The sequence below is a fragment of the Corvus hawaiiensis genome, chromosome 5 (genome assembly GCF_020740725.1).
Source record: "Corvus hawaiiensis isolate bCorHaw1 chromosome 5, bCorHaw1.pri.cur, whole genome shotgun sequence".
Taxonomy (NCBI): Eukaryota; Metazoa; Chordata; class Aves; order Passeriformes; family Corvidae; genus Corvus; species Corvus hawaiiensis.
This window is the reverse complement of record NC_063217.1, coordinates 16,192,361-16,216,178: the sequence shown is the minus strand read 5'-3', so window position 1 is coordinate 16,216,178 and position 23,818 is coordinate 16,192,361. Positions and strand designations below refer to the sequence as shown.

The 23,818-nt window shown below is 40.0% G+C and overlaps 1 protein-coding gene across 13 annotated transcripts in view; it reads left to right on the top strand.

Annotated features, from left to right (window-relative positions):
- LDB2 (LIM domain binding 2) overlaps window positions 1-23,818 on the top strand; it is a 378,538-nt gene that overhangs the window by 225,672 nt on the left and 129,048 nt on the right. For all 13 annotated transcript variants that reach the window (XM_048304188.1, XM_048304189.1, XM_048304187.1 and 10 more), the window contains one exon: window positions 5,518-5,620. In XM_048304188.1, the coding sequence (XP_048160145.1) occupies window positions 5,518-5,620 (103 nt within the window). The remainder of the gene's footprint in view (window positions 1-5,517; window positions 5,621-23,818) is intronic.

Below are 23,818 nucleotides of genomic sequence, written 5' to 3'. Positions count from 1 at the left end.
CGTAAGTGGAATGTAAACAATAATTTAATTAATTATTGAGCTGAAGAGACTGATATGTTTTGGGTGTTGAGCGGAGTTTTGGCAAGAAGTTGCAAGTGTATAATGGAACAGACAACTACTTATGACCAAAGCCAAGTCTTAAAACCTTTCAGCCAGTTTTACTACACATTGTTTGAGATATGGAATCCAGCCACACTAGTAAGTGAAGTAAAAGAAAGCAACACCATTAAAACTGTGAATATGTGTGAAATAACAAATGGAAGGAATAGAGTCGGTCATTGCTGGCAGGGAAAGAGAGATTCTGTAAAATACCACTGGGTGCAAGATTAAAGGTATATTTAATTCTGTGTAAAATATGTTTTGTGTTTGAAATAAAATAAATGAGATAGAATAACAAATGGAAAAGCAATGGAAGTGGTTCTTAAAAACTAGCCCGGAGTAACCAGATTGGTCCTCTTTTTCAGGTACTTTTACTAGCTGTGGGGTACCACATATTCCTAGAAAAGATACTGAGAATGTAAGAAAAGTGTGCATCTTCTTGTATAACAGACAGCCACTTGAGTATATGGGTTTCCCACCTACATACACATGAGCTTCCACTCTTCCACTCTGTTCATACTGTTTCCAGGAAAACCAATCTAGGACTCATAGCATCTGTAGTCCATACTGAATGTATACAAATAGCAAAAAACCCAATGCCAGATTATAAAACTGCTTTGCAGAGCCAGATCTACAGATGAGTATTCAAATTTCCAAATGTATAAAATTAGGATATATAGATCCCTATTAATTTGTTACTCACATGAAATTTGTATTGGAATCTTAAATATGTAAGGTAGAGACAAGATGGGTCTAATTTAAAACTAATGGGGAAAATTATTGGTTTCTTGTAGTTGGACATCTTATTTTTCATGTTCTGCCTGCATGCTTTGAGTATAAACTTTAATGTCAGATTTTTTTTGAAACTTGTGAGTTTCGTAATTTGTAATGGCTGTGCAGTTTTTACAGGTGTATTTAATGGTAAAATCTTATCTTGAACTGCATTTTGAAAGCTCAAGTGTAGTTTAATTTCCTGGGAACAGGAGATGGGAAGGAATGCCATTCTTTCCTTAGGGAGACAGCAGCTCCTTGTGCAACATTAACTTAAAAGAATATGAGACACATATATGTTGCCAACAGGAATGTAGATGTATAGAGTTCTGAAAATAGTAAGTGTCAATAGGGAAGGGTTGCTGGTGCCAGAAGTAAAATGTAGCTCCCAAGCGCACTCTCTCTTTTCATTTTTGCCTTGTCCAGTGCCAAGATTGATGTTTAAAATGCAGTTTTTCTCTAAAAAGTGATTATAAAAAAAAAAGTCTGACTTCAGAACAGATGTGTTTCCTGTGTGCATTCAGAATCGTATTTATTTGTTTCCATAACTCTGTTTAAATATACTATTTACACCTGTTACACATATGCAGCCAAAAGCTATGTGAGGAAGAAACCAAAAGCTGGCTTCTCACTGGGCATGAGCTGTGGAGCTGCTGTACAGGGGCAGCTCTGCCAGAGGCCCATAGGCAGCAGGATCTCTATATGCACTCTTCTTGGGAACACAGCAGTCCTGCTCTGCAGCTCTTTCCCCTCTGCAAAACACTAGCCTAAAATTCTGTAACAGGGCATTAAACCACTTAACCTGCAATGGCAGCAAACTGAACCAATCATTACTTCTTCTTTCCTTGTTAGCCACCAAGGACAAGTGTTCACTCTTCTTTATAGCAAACTTTTCATATAGTTGAGGTCTGTCATCATGTTCCCCGTGAGCTTCTTCTGTCTTATACAAAACACAGTTAGATCCTTCTGCCTTTCTTCTTTTTGAGTCTTTTAGGGTTGGTTGGTTTGTATGTGTCTTTAAACTTATTCATTCCTGTGGTTTTCAGCTAAATCCTTTAAGAGTGTGTGGCCCAGACTTTGCCACAGTACTCCAGAAGTGGACAGACTATTGCAGTTGAAGTCTTTCCAGAGATGTGTTTGCTGGAGTGGAAGGTTATTGTATCTAAGACATTTCCTTTCTTTCCAAGAGCAATTGATTGCTGACATATTTGCTTTATAATCTGGATCATTTTCTACAGTACTGTTTAGCCAGTTATACCCCATTTTGTTTTTGTGCTTTTGTCCCTTCACTTTATTGAGTTTCATCTTCATTTCAGATAATTTATCCAATCTATCAAAATCATTCTGAATTCCAGTTCTGTCCTACAAGGTATCTGCATCCTTTCAAGTGTGATTTCATGTACTGACTTTTTATGTCAGTCCACTCTGCCTTCCAAGTCATTGAACAAAAATAAAGGAATTTGAAGAAAATGCCATAGTCTCAGTTGGCCTCATATTCCAGTTGCAAGATCTATCACAGGCAAGTGGAAAAGCCTCATTTAGCTTGCAGACTCTTAATCATGTAAGTGTGTAAGGTGTAAAGAAGAACCCAGCTTGACTCTCAGATCATACAGTGAACGTACAGGACTGTTAGATGGAGGGGGAAAAAGAACATCATTGTACTTAAATCTGATTACCTTTGCCAAAGAAATCAGAGTCAGGAAAAAATATTGAAACCGTAGGATTCCATTTACTTGGAGACCCTATTCAGAGTTGAGCCATGCTTCAAATTACAATTAATACCAGGGGTGGAGGGGATCAGAGGGAACAATGACGGTTGTGGAAGAAGACGTTTTGCTGCTTGGGTACCTGGCCACAGCACCATGGCATCTTCACTTCTGACCCAACTTGCTGGCTGTCTCTGCCCTCTTCTCTCCTGTGACCTAATCCTTAAGCTTATTTTAATACAAAATATTTTTAAAGAATTAATATTTTTTTGTTATGTTTAGGCCATTATTTCAATGTTTGAGCATGTGAGTGCACTATGTGAAAGGGAGGTTGCCATGGTAATTTCTCATTATTGTTGAATAGAAAAATAATTACTCTGGCAAAATCCCCCGTAACCTGTCAAAGCATAAGTTAAAGATGCCTGAGGGCAGCCTTGCTTTCACCATCCCCTTTTTGCAAAAAAAAAAAAAAAAAAAAAAATTCTTTTTTTTTAATAACTGGTTCCTATTTCAGTTTGGCTGGGGACACCTCATTTGGTTTTGTTCACATTTGGCTTTGAGAGTAGGTGGGCCCACCTGTGACAAGGGTGGGACAGAAAATTAAACAGCAGAGCATATCCAAGCTTGTCAGGATTTATATACTCTTTTTTAAGGTTGGGTTTTCTTTCTGGGGGTGGGGTGTTGCATTTTATGTTTTTCCTTCTTCCTCACCTAAAATATGCAAAAGCTTACGATAAAGATGTTGGATGGTGTTCAAAATGTGAAAGAGTCTGGATATTTCATCTAACCAGGGAGGGAATCCGCAGTAATTCCATTTCCACATTTTCCTTGCTTTCAACACTTCTTGGAAGCCGGCGTGAGTGCAAATACGTGTGGTTTTGAGGTGAGGCCCTGCACTTTCCCTGCTCTTCTCCGTCTTTCCTGTGTGCAGTTGCATCCTGGCTCTGCAATGCTCTCCTTTTTGTTCCCATGTCATTGGATGCTGCATGAGTAGCTCCAGTGATACTCAACTACTGCATTAACAAGAGCTGCAAATGTGATCTGTGGCATTGCTGAAATCTTTCCCTCCGCTCTTCCTTCCCTATGAAAAGTATGTCCAAAAGGTTAAATGGTACTGCAGCCTCTCTTTTGCCAAATGACAGAGTGGTAGCTCAGAGGTACTTGTTGGACAATACATTCTTGTATGGGCTTGTAATGCAACCCCCAGGCTGTGCTGAGTGCAGGGTCCCATGCAGAGGTGTGCTGAATACCTGTGCATATGTTTCATTCTTACCACTGTGTATTTCATGCTTACTGTTGTGGCTGCTTGGCTACTCAACACAGCAGTGTTTGCACGTGGGAACACTCATCAGGTTTACCCCAGGAAAGCACAACAACTCTGTGACAGCAGATTTCTGAGATGTGGATACAGCTTTGATACCTCTTTGTGTGACTGAATGGCAGGGCTGTATGGTCCTGTTGCTGCCAGGTGGGATGAGCCTTGGCAGGGAAAGTGTATTACAGGCTCTGACTCAGACAAGAAGTCTCTCTAGGGTCTCTGGTAGGAACCAGATTGTTCAAACCTGTCCTTACCATTTCTCCATTGGATGCTTGACAAAAATCAAAGTGAAATTGAGAAGCAGAAAGTATACCTTGCTCAACATTTTGGAGTGAAATCCAAAAGTAACATCATCACAGCAGCAGAACTCAAATCTCCAGTATGTTCTGCATGTGCACATAATGACTATGATAGATGCATATTTTCTTTTAAGTTGGCACTTTATTTCAAGATTTTTTTTCCTGTGAAGTGAACAAATGTTTTCTGGCTTAGATCTATATTGCTCAGGCATTAAGAGGTGCTCAGGCCTCACTGTGCTGAGCGAACCAGGCCTTGCACACTGTAAGGAAGGTGCTGTAAGTGGGACAGAGTGGCTCTGCGGAGTGCAGCTGGGGCATCTTCAGAAGGGTATTTCCAGCTTCGTTGCTGACCCTGTGTGCTACAAGTGATTTAAGTCTCAGGGCCTCAAAGGAGCAGAAGAGACTGTACCAAAAATTTCTAATCCAGCTATTAAATATATCCATAGCTTTTGAATGAAACATTTAGTGGGTTTTGTGTTGCCCAGTTTCTGTGAAAACCCTGGCAAGGTGAACCACTTGCTCAGGTGCTAGACACTGAGGTTTGGGTGCCTGTTGTTGATCATCCAGGTATGAAAAGGCCTGGTTCAATTGTTAAAGTCAAGAAACTACCTGTAGTGCTGTGTTGGTATATGTTTTACATTGTTCACTATTTTAATAATTGCCATTTTCCAGATGTGTCTTACTCTAAGTCTAAGTATACACAAGTCATCTTAACATATTTTTTTCACTTCTTGTATCACACTTGAAAGTAAAGATTTCTCACAACAATTATATTTAAGTAACTAGCTGGTATTTAATCAATTTGCAGTAGCATTGTATTTATATTAAATGCATTGGAGTGGAATGGCCATTATATTTAGTTTCTAAATAACTTTCTTGTCATCTCATGCTGATGATGAGCTTATGTAGCATTATAGAATTAAGTACTGAGGAAATTTTCATTACTAGGACCAAGCATTTGAGACATACAGCCCAGAAAAGGAGGGAAAAGTCGTAATTGCTTTATTTGCAACTGATTTATAAAACCACATCTAACATTTTGAAAAAAAAACCTTTATGGAAAAGAAAGTTTTTACATATTTGGTATGCTTGATAAAATGAAAGACAGTTTATTATACAGTAAATTAAACACTTCAGTTTTTTTCCTAAATTAGAACTAGAACTTTATCTAGGAAAATTAGTTTGAAATATCATATAGACATCTGCACCCCAAAACCATAGGTGAAGAAGCCAAACTAGGTGTGATCCTGTTGAATTTCTTTTACAACAGATGAACATATTTTCATTTTGCCTCCTGTTAAGTGAATGATCTGTTGCTTCCTAGGATAGTGACAACCTCTGGTGGGATGCCTTTGCAACTGAATTTTTTGAAGATGATGCAACCTTAACACTTTCATTTTGTTTGGAAGATGGACCAAAGCGATACAGTAAGAAATGTATATTTTTTGTTCTAATGTTAAGTCTGAGTTTCTAAAAACAGTTTATCTGTACAAGACAGATGCAACCCCGGCAATGACAAAGTCACTTGTGTATATTCAGTGACTGTTAAGTTGCATTAAAGAATTCCATTAATTGGGAATCCATTTTTTTATGGAATTCCTCTGAATTTTATTACATGAAAATAAATCATTTCCTAGTGGAATGAAGCAAATAATACAATCCTTGGATTTTTTTAAATTAATGTGTTTTATGGCTGTGCTTGCACTCTTTGTTAATTTGTTTTCTGCAAAAATTCAAGTGTTGAGTCTTGTGGGCAAACTTGTTCACAGAATGGGAACTTTGTAGCAAATACCAGGATTTTTGCTGGAAGGGCTTCCAAATTTAAAGAGGGATCAGAAAAACAACAAATTAAAAGCTATATCCTTGCTGATGTAGATAAGTATTATTCCATCAACTGTGTGGATCTCTGCTGCTTGCACACATTAAGGACCAGCCTTGGATGCTGTCTGAGCAGCAGTGGAAGTCTAGAATACTCTCAATCAAGCACTAAGTGAAAGCTTGAATAAAAGTGAAGCAGTGAATAAAAGTGATGGCACTGGTATCCATTGCCTGCATATGCTGAGCAGCAAAAAGGGATAACATTCATCGAACAAATTGTTTGAAGTGAATCATTCTCTTAGCTTTAGCACCAAGCAACAGAGAGAGAAGTAAACATTGAAAAAATGCATTGCCAATTGTTTGACTCCATTCAGAGTGACCCCTGCTTCATGGTGACAGATTGTGCTCTCTACTTAACGTTCTGAATCTTGCGAGGTTCTTCTCTTTCATGAGAGTGACTGACTGTCAGAGTATCACTCACATACTTCTAATTCCTATTATCAATTATCTCAGGTATTTATTTGACAAGTGTTACCTTCTTCTGGAGAAAAAATAACCACTTTGGATGTACATTCTGGGATTCGTGTTGACAGAATTACAGTTTCTTGCCTTTCAAAGCAAGTGATAACTCTGTAAAGGTCCTCAAATTACAGCCTATAGCAACATTGGTAACAGCTGATCTGTCCTGATTAGGTTGAGTCAACTTGTCAGATATCAATTTGCTAGTTGTGTTATCAGTCCAGAAGGCACAGATACATCAGCAAAAAAGCAATTAATGTCCAGTTAGATCAGAGGGAGTTGTGATTCTGGAAAACAGTACTGCATATGAAAGTATTTGTCAAAGTGTAAAATACTCCTGGTGTCACAAATGCTTGATAATGGTTGTGTTGTCTGTAACTGGGACAGGTTGGCATGGGGTAATACTGTGATTCTTAGCATTGTTGCTGAGAAGAATGATTGAAAGCCCAAGTTACTTTAGACATATTTATAAAAGTGACTAGTACACTGGATTTTTCCTCTGGTTTTAATTCCTGATCTCTCCACAAACTGTTGTTGCTTTTGGTTTATTCTCAGCATCTGGAATTGAAGCTCCACATTTAGGGCTCTTTGCTGTTCATTCCTATTTCCTTTTCTTTGTTAGTTACTATTTATGTAATTCTGAACTACATCATTAGTGTGAATCTTTTTCACATGAGTGGTATTCCAACTCAGTGAAACTCTGAAGAGCATGCTTGTGCTGTTCCAGTTTGAGACTTCCATTGTCCTCTGAGAAGGCTTTGAGAGCAGACTTGGGGCCTCTGTGCTGTCCAAATCCCTGCTTGGGGACACCTTTGGTGTTGCTTGTGGTGGGTGCAGAGTGGAAGCTACATGTTAAGAGTAGCTCTCTCTTCCTAGCTGAGAAGTTTGTATACAAAACCATGTCCAGGAGTTGAAAGCAGAGCAGTTTGCTCCCCTTACAGGTCTCTTTTTTGCTTGCCCAAGCCATGCTCATGCTATTCTCTTATGGATGCTCTTGGCATCTCCCAAAAACTATGAGACCCAGTACCTCTATTCCAAGCTGGTGAAATTGCTGGCCAGGGGCTGTGGCTCTTGTTAGGTGAGCCAGTGTATGGCACGTGGTTGCAGCACCAAACATGGAGTTTTGAAAGTGATGAAACAGAAGTTTCTTCATCTGTGCTGTCGCCAGCAAGACACCTGCCTCCTTGCCTACTGTGTATGCTCTTTAGGATGTAGAGGTCATTAAACACATTGGAACTGGCAGAAAGGAAAGAGAAAAGACAAATTGTTTGTTCTTCCAGGCACAGACAGTAGTGGAGGGAACCAAGATAAGGCCCAGGAAAAGAGAAATACCCATCCTTTGAGAAGTTGTTTGTAAAGTTGAAAGTGACGAAAGATGCCAACCTCTTGCCTTTGGTCTAGGATTCAGGTCAAAATTGCCTTTGTCTTGCTTCAGCCTGTGAGAGATTTGCTTACATCTCTGACATTGGTTGTGGTGGCCACCTTATTTTTTTTCCTTTTGGCAATGGTTTCCTTTTCTGAGAACTAAAATATTCTCTTTTGGAACAAACAAATTAAAAAAACCCCTTGTGTGTGTGCATGTGTGGAAAGGACAAAAACTTTTTTGCTGTCCATGGCCTCATTTTTCTCTGGGTTATGGCAATTCCCAGTCCTGTTCCCTCCTTCTCAGGGGCTATCCAGAACTTGTGTTAAGCCATTAGAGACATGAAGAGGCATGGTGTTTTGCCCCAGGTTCCTTCTGCAAAGCTCCTCGAGAGTGTTGTGGGAGGCTGCTGGGAACTAATCTTGAGTGCAGTTCCCAAATTCCTTTGGGAGCTTTTTTCCTGTGCTTGCTTTAAACTTTTCCTTTCTATGAGTTTCCTGTCACAGCCTGTTTCCCAGCTGGCTCTCTCTGCCCTCTGCTCTTACCTGAACAGTCCAATCCCACAGCCAATGCAAATGTTCAGAGCAGGCCTGCAGTATTTGTGTAAGGGGTAGAAGATTTTTTTAAAAAATTCTTTTATTTGCCTTGCCTTTTGTTTTAACTTTTAAAATACAGTTTTGTCCAAGAGATTGTAAGGGTTGTAAACGCACTTTTTTTTTTTTTTAATCTCAGAAAACTAAGTTGCTTATTTAATTTCATGGCCTAAAACTGAAGCTTTATGAAAAACACAAAGTATTTTTAAATCTCTCATTCATTTTACCATGTTTTACAGCACTCCTTTCTATACTGAGAAAAGCAGTTTTTCCCCCTTTGCTGTTCTCAGTATTTCTCCTTGACTGCCAGCTCCGAAATTCTTTCTTTTGTAGGAAAAAATAGATACTGTTCAAAATAGGGATTTTAAGTCACTGGGTTATGTTTACTTTGCTTCACGTAAGGCAGCATTATGTGCTGATACTCGAGCTAGCTTTAAATGTACCTATATCTGCATGGCACAACATGTAAAGGTACTTACTTATGCCCTGGGAAGAGCAGAGGTTTGTTAGTTCCGTGATCCACCGGTGTTAATTAATTTGATTGCCAGGTTTGTTAGACCTAGACCAGTTATCTGTGCAGAATGATATTCTGCTTTGGATAGATGTGACTTGAAAGCCCAGCTTAACTTTTTCATGCAGAGATTCTGTGCCAGACCAGAAATAGCTGCTGTGCCCATCCTTGCAGCTCTTTTTGTCTTTCTTCAGTATTTGATTTCTGTAGGTGCAAGAAATTTACCTTCTGCAATTCTTTCTCCCTGGCACAGCATTCCAGAAAGAAGATACTCTCTTCTTTCAAGCAACCACTGAAAATATGTTTTTCTCCTACTTTCTTATACCCCTCAGCTGTTCTTTTGGTCTGCTATTATCTATGAACCCTACTCACATTACTGAATTCTACATTGAAATTTTAATGAGAAATGCTGCAGAAAACAAAGATGTATTTTAAGTTAACAAAGGTGTAAATTATGCGTTTCTCCAGTCTGGCTTTTTGGCTGCCCTGAGATGGAGAGAAACTTCACACATTCCAATGCTTAAAGACAAGGAAAGATTCCCCAAACCAGAGATGCTACCTGTCTTACACTGCATTAAATTATAGTCAACAGAAACTAAGAAGTAAACACATTAAGTTCATTCTACAGTGAGAGCAAAAAGAAATTTGCTTTAATGTATTATGCCCTGATTTGTTTGGTCAAGAAATAAATAGGATTTAAACAAAACCAAAAAAAGAAAATATGCCTAATGGAGCAGAATTTTTGTTTCCTTGTTGTGGATAAAGCATTCATTTCCTGTTAAGAGGCTTCTATCCCTGTAAAAGAGTAAATACTAGACTCTGATCCATTGTTGCCCAGGTTCTTTGTTTCTCAGAGACAAAATATTTCCCGAACAGATAAGAGAAACAAGTTTGATTGACAGCTCTTAGCAGAGTCTCATCAGCTGCTGTGCTGACAGCCTGGTGATGCGCACTGTGCTGATGTGGTCGGGACTGACAGGTGATTGACAGCCCAAGACTGTGGAGACAGGAAAGATGAAGCATGCTCAGTAAGAATAATGTGCAGTGTTTATGCAGCACTGCAGAGAATAGGAGCTAGAAAGTTAACTCTTTCAGGGCAAAGTGCTACTGTAACACATAATGAATGCAGTTGCCACTGTACAGAAAATTAGAGCTTGTCTACGTTTCTCTTCTGTTCACTAAATGATTTCTCCCATGGAGGAGCTATATACTGTGAGGAAGCAAAAGCATGAGCTATCACATTTGTAGCTGTAAAAAAATTTCATGTGTGCTAGATATGATGTAGTCCTCAAAATGGATTTATTTAAGCTTATAGATGTAGAGTATATTGAGAATTTCAGGCACTTTTTATAGGCTTTCATCACCCAATTTTGTATGGCATTGCATAATGTTTCACAGTAGAAATTTCAAAAGGAACAATTTGAGCTCTTTGCTCTCCCTATCCCTAGGAAAATATAGTGATTTCAGTTTTATTGTTGCTCTGAATCTGTAGCTGGTAATTGAATATGTACTTTGTGTTATAATTTCTACTGCAGTCTGTGTTTGGAACACACAAGGTAACTATACCATGCTTTGCATTTTATGCTGTTTTTTTCCATTTTCTCTTCTTGGCTCATGAACCCTGTTTCAGTTTTCTTAATTTCTTGATTTTTTTGAAAGATGGATAGATAGATGGATGGATGGATGGAGAGAGAGAGAGAGAGAGAGAGAAAGAGTTTTCTGGGCAATAGTTTCAGAATGAACTTTGGGCCAAGTGGGAAAATCATCAGCTTTGAAGTGCTTATCTCAGTTTTTCTGGGTGCTTTTAGAATATATTACATAAGTGTATTTTAGATTTTACTACAAATTATTTAATTAATACACAGCAAGGAAGCTGCAATCACATTCATTCTGTATTTGTCCCCATTTTTATAAGCCGTGCAATGCAGATAACTTTATAGGCCTTTACTGAAAAATTTTACAAGAGTTAATGGTGGGAAGCTACATCTAGTGGATATTTCTTATAATGATAGTTTGGGAATAAACAGGGAAAGTTCATCACACATTACCCACTTGCATAATTATTTTCAAAAAGGTGGTTTGAGGGGCCAGCATGCTACGTTATCACCCCAGGTTTCTCTAAAACTGTCATCTAGTTTCTCTCATGTAACTCTTAAAGAGAAAATTAAATTTGCCAAGAGAAACAGATTGTTTTATTTCCAGGAACCTCTTCTTTCTTTTTCCCTTTATTTTTTTTTCCCCAAGAAATCACGGTCATTAAACATGATTTGAGCATTCAGGTACAGCACAGTAAATTGGCCTAGCTATGTGAGACAGATTATTCTGTGTGACTCCCTGGTATTCATCTTTATATACCACTATTCTAGTTCTGATTTTTTCGAAGTTTCTTGGCAATACTTTTGAGTTTAATTTCAGAATATAGGTAAAAATTTCATTAAAATCATATGTAAGAGGTCCAGAATTGCCTGAATCACCACTAGCCCCTCCACCCTCCAGCTAATGATTTCTAATTAAGAATTACTTCCTAAAATTGATGTTTTAAAGAGTTCTCAATCAATTTTACTTATGCTCTATGAAAATTGCCTATTAATAAACTTTAGTAAGAATATAAGTAAGCACTAGTAAGTTGAATGCTTTAGAGGTGTCTAAGTGTATTATACCCATGCACTTATCTTTATCACCCAAACTTTTGTAAGCTCGTCAAAGAAATGAGATTTGTTTGACAAGACCTATTTTGCATAAACCCATGTTGACTGGCATTAATTACATCCCTTTCACTTCAATCTTTGTCAGTTAAATCCTATATAGTTTTTTTTTTTTACTATTTTGTCTGGATTGATATCAAGCAAGTGTATTATGTTATGTTGTTCTCTGACTGTATAGTGTCCCTTAAATATCAGCACAGCAGTAGTGGATTGTTAAAACTCCCTATGTAGTTCTTTTATTTTTTTAATTAGTATTTTATAAAACTAGATATAAATGTGAGAAAAACCCTTATAACTGCTGATTTCAAAACATTTACTTCTCACGGATACTATTTAAGATCCATTTTAGTTGCTGATGGACTAGGAAGCACTTTTCACTCAAGATCAACATCTTTCCAAAAGTAGAACAAAAAAGCTTATCATATATCGATGTTCAAAGCTTTTCTGTTCCCAAATTAAACTAAGGTTTGATAAATTTTAAGGCCTTATTTTCTCTACCTTTTACAGGTATGGATTTTTCACTGCCAACTTCAGCATCTCTTTCTAATATTTTATCTTTCATAATATGTTTTTACAGAATATTTCCCCCTTTTTATCTTTGTTTTTACTTAATATTGTCATCATAATTATCCGGATTTTTTTCTTCTAATTATTTCCTTCATTTTTCTACTAACTTCTTTTGCCAAAGTGATTCTCATTCTCACATTAGAGTTGCATCTTTTGGATATCTTAGGAAGTCTCATTAACAGATTCTTAATTGTCATGCATAGATTTTATCTGCTTTTTCTCCCAGCCAGTTGATCTGTGGTGAATCCAGTATTTTGAAGCACCAGCTGTATCTCTCCTACTGACTGGGATTGCCTTTTCTTTGTCTGTACTGAATGCATGTTTTCGATGGCATTTGTACAGAAATGTGTAGTCTCATTGGAGAGTGTCCAAGGGAAAAGTCTTGAAATAAGACTTACTAAGGAAAATTAAAGAATTTGAGTTGGTCAGTCTGCAGAAGAGAAGACGTGGCAAAAAGGAAAGAGGAAAATGGGACATAATAACAAGACATATCAAGGAAAGTCATAAGGTCTGTTTCCATAGCCATGATGAGCAGGAGAAGAGATGCAGGCTTTAAATTGCATTAAAAAAAAAAAAAAATTGAGGGGTTCACTCTTACCAGTGAGAAAAATGAGGTGCTTGGAGAGATTCCCTGGGGGGGCTGTGGACCCTCCAGTAATCAGGGGGTTGTCTGACCTTCACCTCTGATTCCCTGAAGACACTGGTCCCAGAGCCAGTGTCAGCTTTCAGTCCCCTGTTCAGTTCAGTCTCAGACATCATAACCAGTTCTGGAATAATTTTCTCATCTTGGATGCTAAACTTTTTGTGATTCAAAACACCTTACTATTTCTAATTGTGAGCAGTAGAAATAATGTTTTTCTAATACTGCTAGCTAAGCAAAATTTTGCACATGAATCTTCCACCAATTTCCTTCAGAAAGAGCATTTTTCTTTTCTCCGTATTACTGACAGGTGTTGAAGGAATAGTTCCTGATTTGCAATGAGCAGATGTGAATTAGACCTTCACCTCTGCCAGCTGCAGTCTTAGTAGCTAGCTTAGTGTTCCTGCACCTCTGAATTATCCATACCTTCAAAATACAAAGAAGGGCTGCTTCACTGCAAAGTGCCAGGCACATGCAACATGTGTCTCTGTGTATTGCCTGTGTGTACACACACAGCCTCAGTTAGGTACTCCGTGGAAAAGTTTATAATGAAAACTGTTTTATCAACCTCTTTCTCAACTATCTTACAAATAATGCAAGATATCAGATATCTTACAAGGGGGATCCCTGGTTTCTTCTGCTCGTAACTAAGCATGTTGTACAAATCAATATGGGAGACCCTATGTCTGTGAAGTGGCACATGGAAAAGGGCTACTGATGTAGTAAGGGCTACTAACTCCTAATGTGAATATTGCACAATTATATGGAGCCTCTAATTGCAATTTCTGAAACCCCAGTCAATCATATTGGTTCTGCTGCTGTATAAACAGATTAAGTGATAAGCCCTCTTTGGGAGAAATCTTAATATCACAGGACATGATACATTAGCAGTGTCTTGGGTCTGTTCAGAAAGCAGAAAGAATAAAGGCAAAATTTACATGAGAGAATCACAGTGATTTATGGGCTTTTTCCCTATCCAATACAAGTAATCCCTTTGTTGTGGCTGGTTTTAGTTCACCCATTTGGTCTGAATTATGTAGCATTCAGTTCTTTCTCTCTGCTGGAGGTGATGTTAACAAAAAGATGGAAACCCATGCAAAATAATGGAAATCAATTGCGTTTTACATCAAAATATTAACCAACTTTTTACTATTTTTAAACTCATGTTAAATAATTCCTTATTTGTTTTGTGTGCATAGTGTAATGGCGATTGTGAGGAATTGGTCAGTACTTTTTCTATTTTGCTGAATAATTGTGTTTGGCATCAAATGTTGTCAATACAGTATATATATTTTTTTTTTAATTGAGAAAAAAATGTTGCTATACTAGAGATATTTTAATTTTTTTCATGAAATTGAAAATATTCAGTTGTTATTGCTTCAGCTTTTAATACTATCAGGTGATTTTTAAGATGATCAGTTAATATATGTTATGATCTTGCAGAAAAATGTTCTAACATAGTTACAGAGTTCCTGTAAGAAGCAAGACTCAGCTAGAATATTCATGTTTCCCTTAGTAGTCAAGAACTTTTTTTCTGCATTTTTCATTTTGTTTCTTTTCTTTTGTTAGACTCATTTTTTTTTTCAGAAGTGAAAAACCTCACTTTATGAGTTACTTAAGCAACACCATAAAAAATATGGAAGTTTTCTGGTAGAGGATATTTTCATATTGTCATCTCATTTCTAAAACAAAGAGAGGTGTTTAATTAAGTGTAGTAGTTTTATCCACAGTTGGTATAACTATAACACTTCAGAGCACATGGATTGCCTGAAGGTATTAGAAGCAAATTTCCTTTTCTAGAGCACTGAGTAACTAAACAATGGGCCAGATTTTTTCTTCCCTTTGTGTATCCTCAGGTGTAGATGATTCAGAATATAATTCCTAATGGTTCTGGGAAGTTTGTGTATATTGTGATGACTTTATAATAATTTATAAATTCTATGTTGTGTATTTACTCTTACCAGTGCAGTTAGTGGTGTGGCATAGTTCATGGCTCTAGCACACTATCAGGACAAGTCTTGTAGGTGCAGATGATCTTCTTTAAATTCAGATATTAAATATTTGCTCCTCTACCCACGAATTTAATCTTTCAGACCTGTATGCACACACAAAAAGAACATAGTCAAATACACAAATATGCATCCTGATATAGTGTGGGTTCTATTACATAAAATGTGCATGCTTGTGTTTAATGTAAAAATAAAACTTTATTAAGACTTTTACATTGTATTTCTATGATGCAGTAGAGCTGTTCCACATGATGCACCTTATTTTTAGGCACTAGGTATTTACTGTAGTGCAACATTTTTAAATGGCTTAGGAGAATACAAGATGCAACATCACCAAAAATTATGGAATCTTTATAGAAATACATTTAAACTGGGTCAGCTGCAGCACCATGATTAGTAGAAATAGACCCAAAAGCTGATTCTGGACGCTGAGATACTGTTCCCAGGTCCATATTGAAGGTTGCCTTGAATTAATGTAGTCATGATTTTTTTTTAAAGTCTGCTATATATGGGAAGGCTCAGATATTATACAGTGACTATCATTCTTTATCATATTGAATTCTGCACTCCAAATTATATTACCTTTAAAATGTTGCTGACATTTTGCTGTTCCACTATTCTGATCCATATAGGTTTTACGCCATACTATTTTAAGTTCATTCTGGTGCATATAGCAGTGTAAGCAGTACCTTGCATTTCTTGTTTCTTCTCTCCTTATTTTCACAGAGAGGTAGTCTCTGTGAAGTATTTGCTTAGGATTTTTCAAGACAAATGAACTCAATATATAGATACTACTAAAAGTTTACATCAGAGAGGACAGTTTATAGGTATATGTATTGGATTCGGAATAAAATGATTGAGATTTATGATATTCCTTTGTTTTTGTGGAGTTCAAACTACTCTTCTACTGGACTGCTGGGAATATCCTGGCTCCTGAGACACTGGTGTCCAGCTCTGCCTGTGCAGGAAAAAGTTCTAGTCCAGGTCCATTGTTCCAGATACACTCTTCTTTGAAGGATCTTGTTTCTGGTCGTTAAGAGTGTTGGTATCTTGGTTTTATATTGTATGAGAAAGCCAAGAGAAGGATTGCAAGTAAGCTCTGGCAGCTGAGGGGATAATGGCACAGCATACGGCATTACCTGCAACCTTGCGGTTTTACTGTGTAGGGCTGTTTCCGTGCTGCCACCCAGCCAAGAAGCAACAGTCAATGGTTGAAAAAATTTTGTTGCTGAAGGGCACTATCACATGCAGAATCTGGGTGATGTCTGTGCCATAGCTCTGCTCCAGCATAAACTGCCTACACATAAGTGTTCCTTCAGCCAAAGAGGCCTGTGTTGACTACAGGGTCTTGAAAGTGCTATTCCTTCATTATCAGTGTTACCTTTTCCACACCATTCAGCTTCAAACATCTGCTCTTTATCTGTGACTTGGGCTAATCCCAGCTTGCCATTTTGGATATAGTACAGGAATATGTGCAGAGAAGCACCAGTGCACAGCAGTCTGTCCAACGGCAGCTTTTGAGTCAACTCCATCCATGTAGTTGACTGGGTACCTGAAAGTAGATGTTGACCATTTTGTTGTGTCTATTAAAAATCCATTACTCCTAACTCCATTTGGCTATGATAATGGTTTTTATATACAATTTTATCTAGTCCAGAAATATTAGAAGACTGTGTAATTCAATTTTATTTTTGTCTTTAATGTCTGAACGTGAATTAATACAGCATTACTTTTCATCCTGATATCAATCTTGTTCCTTTCATTCAGATCCAAATTCCTTTGTAGTACATGATTTAATTCACTAAACTAAGGTAAAATTAAACCCTAGTCCAGGGAGCATTAAAGTAACGTATTTTTCATGGCACATGTGGATAGCAGCAGTCTGCTGTATAACTGTTTGTGTTTCCCTCCCCTCTTTTAGTTGCTGACAGACTCTAAAACTTTTTTCCCTCTCAAGAACTGATAATACCTCTATTTGTTCTTCCTCCCCACCCTACTCCCACCTTTAGCCTTAAGGAAAATCAATTCATCCATTATTAAATTATATTAGAGAGATTAAAAATACACTTTTCTTTTATAAAATCAAGTCACTTTTTTTTAAGCAATTTTGAACTCAGACTAGTTTGGTATTCCCTAACTGTGGATCTGTGCTTTCTTTTGTGGCAAATTAGCTTTGATTTGACAGCTATTTTTGTTTCAAGATTGTAGGCACACCAGCTTTTTTACTGAGGCTTGGCTCTTAGGGACTGTTGCACATGCATGGCTGGCTGTGCATCCGATTCTGTAATCCAAAGGGATGCTCCAGGTCATGGTCTTAGGAAAAAAAAAAGAAAAAAAGGAAAATAAAAAAAGGAAAATGTCCAGGCAAAGAGATTTTTAACCACCACATGGACTTGCACCAAGAAAAGATGTATCAAGTTGGAAAACAAAGGAATGTCTTTCCTTTCCAGACTGTTTTTGTTCAGTATACTTCTTTTCTCCGTTGTGCATGCACAACTAATGGAACTAGTTAATAGTTCTAAAATGCAAATGAAACAGAGGGTATCTTCTACTGAGAAGGGTTAAACTTATCTTAGTGAATTGTACACAGGCTGTAGTGTGAATTTGTGTACAACTTGGGAGTTGTATTATGGTAGGGAGAAGGTTCTTGGCTAAATAGAAAGAAAAAGTCTGGACAATACATTCCAACCACCTTCAGAGAGGTAGAATTTGTGCTGTTAGTACCCTCAGAGCCAGCTTGTTGATTTAATTTATAATCTGTTATGCTGCTGGCTGGATGCTATGCTGACATTAGCAGGCGGTGCTGTGCAGTAGGAATTGCAGTGCTGAGGGCATGACTGCCATACAGCTCATGTTTTGCAGAGGTTTATTTCAGGCTAGATCCAGCCCAGTCTAGTGAGCTACCTGCCTGTTAATGGCTGGCATGCATTAGGTGCATTCCTGGAGTCCATCTGACTCCTTTCTTGTGAAGGGGGTACAGTTTGTGAGCTTGGAGACCTCTCCATATCATGGCCCAAAGTGAGGTGATTCAGCCACGGACTTCAGAAAAGCGTTCCTTAACTGAGCTAAAAAGTGAGTGTAAATTTAGGTATGGAACAGGAACTCTTTTGTGAAAATGCCTTCATTAGGCACCCTGCCAGGTGCCATGTGTGCCATCCTGTGTTGAAAATTTCATTTAATTTTACTTTTGATATCATTTATACCATAGACGTAATAACGCTCTGTTCTTCTCCCTTGCTTCCACAAAAAGCATGTAAGTCCTGGAGGAGTATATTCTACATATTCAGCACCAGTCATGTTCCTATGACAATGCTCTTTGATCTGATGACAATTCCTCTTCCTCAAACACTTCCTTGGGTTTTTTTTTTTGCTCTTGAGCTGTGGAAAAGATAGACTATTCAGCACACAATCTCCCACCCTTTTAACTTATTTTAGTCTTTGTGAGGTCTGCAGCCTTGCTCCACAGCTGTGCCTCAGCCCCTCCAGGGCTGCTGACCTCCCTTTGAGAATGCCAGTGGCCAGGCTTGGTAGTAGCTTGTTTTGCTGCTTGGACCCACTTTCCCCCACGCTGGGTCAAGGAATTAGTCCCATCTGATGGTCCTGGAATGCTGTGTGGAAACTACGTCCCTCAGGGAATAAGGTCATCATGCATGCTCTTGGCATACTTTGAAAGCCAGTCTTAAATCCCAAAATCCTTTCTTCTGAAGCTTCTTTCCCTCCATCAATTCTCTTTAATAATAACAAAGACAAAAGACCTATTTAGGATCTGATGATGTGATTCTACAGTAGAGAGCTCAGATATAATAAATGCAACTTTGGCTGCTCCTAGCAATAACTTTTTCAACAGAATGTAACCAATATGTCAGTAGATATATTGTGGACTGCATGATTTCAAATAAGTATTAATATACTTTGATATGTCTCTTGATTGTAGAAAGGTGCACACATATATCTAGATTGTAGTAAATTTGTATACTATCAAATTCATTTGTGCAAATATATGTGATCATGTAATTACAGTCTGTACTATTGCAATACAGATGCACGGAGAAGCAGGATTAAGATTGTGCTGTCAGCTTCAATTTGAATAACCCCTGTGTCTTGGGGTGACCTTATGATGTGTATCCCATATCGCTGCCTATGCCCAGAAATTAATTATTGGCCTTTCTATGCCTCTGAACTGAGCCTGAGAGGGGGAAGAAAAACTGAGCAAAACTTTCTCAAAGCAGTTTGAAACTTGTTCAAGGTCACATAAAGATAGCAGGGGTTTTTTTCCAGCTGGGGCAGGGGGGAGCGAGGAAGCACCCGGCTGGCAGCTTTTCCAGTCAGTTTTTGGCCAGTTTTTTTCCAGTTCCTTGTTCTCTGGAGAGAGGCTGAGAGCTGAACTTTTCCTTCTCTGGAATTTCGGATTTTCTCCCTTTTCTACTGGACTGCCTGATTGCTGTAACATCAGAGCACATCGGGAGGACTTTCCACCGGGCACAGAGGGCCTGGCCCTGGGCCAAGCCCCAGCTCCGAGGAGACCAAAGGGAGGACTCGAACACTTTCCCAGGTTTTTCCTCTACAGCGAAAGATTTTACCATTTAACATTATTTTCCTTTCCCGTGTGCTTGTTAAATAAATAGTTTTATCTTCTTCACTTTCCTTCGAGGAAAATTTATTTTTTTTTTCCCGAACCTGGTGGGGGGAGGGGTGGTTCTGCCTTCTCTCAGAATATATATATATTTCTAAATTTGGCCAAACCGGAACAAATTTAGTGGCGCCCAACTGTGTGGCTCGAAGGAAAGTGAAAAAACTTGTGCTAATTACATTTTGGGTTGAATTTACTTATTCTGTGTTGGAGTAAAGTAGTCACCATGCTGGTTGAGTTCATAATGTCTCTCTGGCTCGATGTACTCATGTCTTTCTGGTCCTTAGGCTTCATTGAGGTACTAGTGCTTTTTTGGTCCCTAGGGTTGTTTGCCTATCCACAACTTGCTCCAATCTTGTCCCTGGTATGTAAATTTTACAGAGAAGGGAGACGAATCAGGATTTCTATTTTGCTGTGCTCAGTGATAATGATTTATAAGAAGTTGATAGAGGTACAGGCAGCTGTTCGAGGTGTGTATGATAAGTGGTTTCTCCGTCCTAACCCCAGTCCTAGCTTCAGTAGCCTGTTTTGGGAATTTATTAGTAATTGCACCCAGATTGTTAGAGGAGGAGGAGATGGGGTTTCCCTTGCCTTTAAATTTGACAGGTTATCTTTTGAGAATGTTCAGTATCCCCTGGATGTTAAAGAGACCACCCTCCTGGTATTTAATCTGGTAATCTTCCTCTATATGATTCACAGCTTGTCTAGAATAAGAGCTCAGATTTCCAGGGTGACTGCTGAGACACCTGACCCAGAGGTGGAAAATCCTGAGTGGTGTGGGGAATGGGAGGACATCGGCCAAACCCTAAAGAAATTCTCTGACCCGATAGTTTGGGATTTCCCATCTGAACAAATTCAGAAACCAGCTGAGGTGGGAAAATATCTGAAAGAGAGATACAATGACAATTCTAATGAGAACAAGCTCCTTGCAATATGTTGGGCTTTGGCATATGCCTATCGCACACTGCAGCAGCAAGTAAAGGTAGAGAGGCAAGAAGATCAATCAGCAAAGCCTGCAGACACCCCAGTCACTCAGGCTGCAGATAAACCAGACAGCCAGCCCAAAACAGATGGAGAGTCTAAGCCACTGACAGTGGCTCCTGTCACGAGGAAAAAGCACACAACCAAAACTGATCGCCCAGTGAAAGATGATGATGATGCAGGGGAAGGAACCTCAAAAGATGCAGGGGAAGGAACCTCAAAACCACCAACGGACTCAGGCACAGAAACCATTACTGAGTCCATGTCCATAAAGGACCTTCACAGCCTAAGAAAGGATTACACCCGACGGTCCGATGAATCCATAATAAGTTGGATGGTCCGTATTTGGGATGCGGCAGGTGATGATGTGATGCTGGACGGTGCTGAAGCGAGGCATTTGGGATCCCTGTCACAAGATCCAGTGATCGACCAAGAGATGAAAAGGGAGGCTAACTCTACCAGTCTCTGGAGACGAGTTTTGACAGGCGTGATGGAAAGATATATGTGTGGAGATGATCTCTACATGCAGCAAACGCCGTGGAAGACCATAGAACAAGGGATCCAACGCCTGAGAGAACTAGGGGTGGTAGAGGTTGTCTTCACACATGACCCAGGATTGAGGAGTCCAGACCGGGCCAGAGTTATTCCATACATGTGGCGAAAACTCATACAGCTTGGGCCACCAGAATACGCTTCTGCTTTAGCAATAATGAAACCAGACTACGGTGCGAATGAGACCGTGCGGGATATGGCAGTGAAGCTCAGAGCATATGCAGACTCTGTGCATGGCCCAACACATGCAAGAATCGCAGCTGTGGAAACACATATGCAGAAAATGGAAGATGAAATGAAAAAGAGTCTCCAGGAGATTAAAGAGTGCCTTCTCCGTGGACGTTCCCCAGAGAGAAGGTACATCCCACGAAGTGAGCTGTGGAATTTCCTGTGTGACAGTGGGGAAAACATGAGGAAGTGGGGTGGACAACCCACTTCTGCTCTGGCAGCACGAGTGAGTGAATTGAAGGAGCGCAAGTCTCAGAAAGGAGGATCTACCAAAAAGGAAGTAGCTCCAGTTGCCTGTAGCCAAATTGCCGGAAATGATGGAAAAGACGACGGCATGTCCAATTCCCATGAAGGAACCTCTAAGGTGCAGGCCCAGGGAAAGAAGGATAACCAGGCATAGAGGGGCCCTGCCTCTAGCCAGGTGGAGGTCAGGGAAAACCGTGTTTTTTGGACTGTGTGGATTCGTTGGCCTGGTACATCAGAACCACAAAAATATGATGCCTTGGTTGACACTGGTGCGCAGTGTACAATAATTCCATCGCAGCATGTGGGGGTAGAATCTGTTTCTATTTCTGGTGTAACAGGTGGATCACAAAATTTGACCTTGGTGGAAGCTGAGGTGAGCCTGACTGGAAATGAGTGGAAGAGACATCTCATTGTGACTGGCCCAGAGGCCCCGTGCATTTTGGGCATAGACTTCCTCCGGAACGGGTATTTTAGAGACCCAAAGGGACTCAGGTGGGCTTTTGGAATAGCTGCTGTGGAGACAGAGGGCATTAAGCAATTGAACACTTTGCCTGGGCTATCAGAGAACCCGTCTGCAGTTGGCCTTCTGAAGGTGGAAGAACAAAGAGTACCAATTGCTACCTCGACAGTGCATCGCCGACAGTACCGGACAACTCGAGATGCTGTGATTCCCATCCACAAGATGATCCGTGAGCTGGAGACCCAAGGGGTGGTCAGCAAGACCCACTCACCCTTCAACAGCCCCATCTGGCCTGTGCGCAAATCGGAAGGAGAATGGAGATTGACTGTGGACTATCGTGCCCTGAATGAAGTGACTCCACCGCTGAGCGCTGCCGTGCCAGACATGTTGGAGCTCCAGTATGAGCTGGAGTCCAAAGCAGCGAAGTGGTACGCCACTATTGACATTGCCAATGCCTTCTTCTCCATTCCTCTGGCAGCAGAGTGCAGGCCTCAGTTTGCCTTCACCTGGAGGGGCGTGCAGTACACCTGGAACCGACTGCCCCAGGGGTGGAAGCACAGTCCCACCATCTGCCATGGACTGATCCAGACTGCACTAGAAAAGGGTGAGGCTCCAGAACATTTGCAGTACATTGATGACATCATTGTGTGGGGGAACACTGCAACAGAAGTGTTTGAGAAAGGAGAGAAAGTTATCCGGATTCTCCTGGAAGCTGGTTTCGCCATTAAGAAGAGCAAAGTCAAGGGACCTGCCCAAGAGATCCAGTTCCTGGGAGTGAAATGGCAAGATGGACGGCGTCAGATTCCCACTGAGGTCATCAATAAGATCACAGTAATGTCTCCACCGACCAACAAGAAGGAAACACAAGCTTTCCTAGGTGCTATAGGTTTCTGGAGGATGCACATTCCCGAGTACAGCCAGATTGTGAGTCCTCTTTACCTGGTTACCCGCAAGAAGAACGATTTCCATTGGGGCCCTGAACAGCAACAAGCTTTTGCCCAAATCAAGCAGGAAATCGCTCATGCGGTAGCCCTTGGCCCAGTTAGGACAGGACCCGAAGTGAAGAACGTGCTCTATTCTGCAGCCGGAAGCCATGGCCTGTCCTGGAGCCTCTGGCAGAAGGTGCCTGGTGAGACTCGAGGTCGACCACTGGGATTCTGGAGCCGAAGCTACAGAGGGTCTGAGGCCAACTATACCCCAACAGAAAAGGAGATCTTGGCAGCCTATGAAGGAATCCAAGCCGTCTCAGAGGTAATTGGCACTGAGGCACAACTCCTCCTGGCACCCCGACTACCGGTGCTGGGGTGGATGTTCAAAGCAGAGGTTCCCTCTACCCACCATGCCACCAATGCCACATGGAGCAAATGGATTGCTCTCATCACACAGCGCGCCCGAATCGGAAAACTGAATCGCCCTGGGATTTTGGAAATAATTACCAACTGGCCTGAAGGTGAAAACTTTGGTCTTGCTGATGAAGAACAAGTGACACGCGCTGAAGAAGCTCCACCGTACAACCAACTGCCATCAGAAGACACACGCTACGCTCTTTTCACCGATGGTTCTTGTCGCATCGTAGGGATGAAACGAAAGTGGAAAGCAGCCGTATGGAGCCCCACACGACGGGTTGCAGAAGCTACTGAAGGAGAAGGTGGATCAAGCCAACTCGCTGAACTCAAAGCTGTTCAACTAGCTCTGGACATTGCTGAAAGGGAGAAGTGGCCAAAGCTCTACCTCTACACTGATTCATGGATGGTAGCCAATGCTCTGTGGGGATGGTTAGAAAAGTGGGAAAAAGCTAATTGG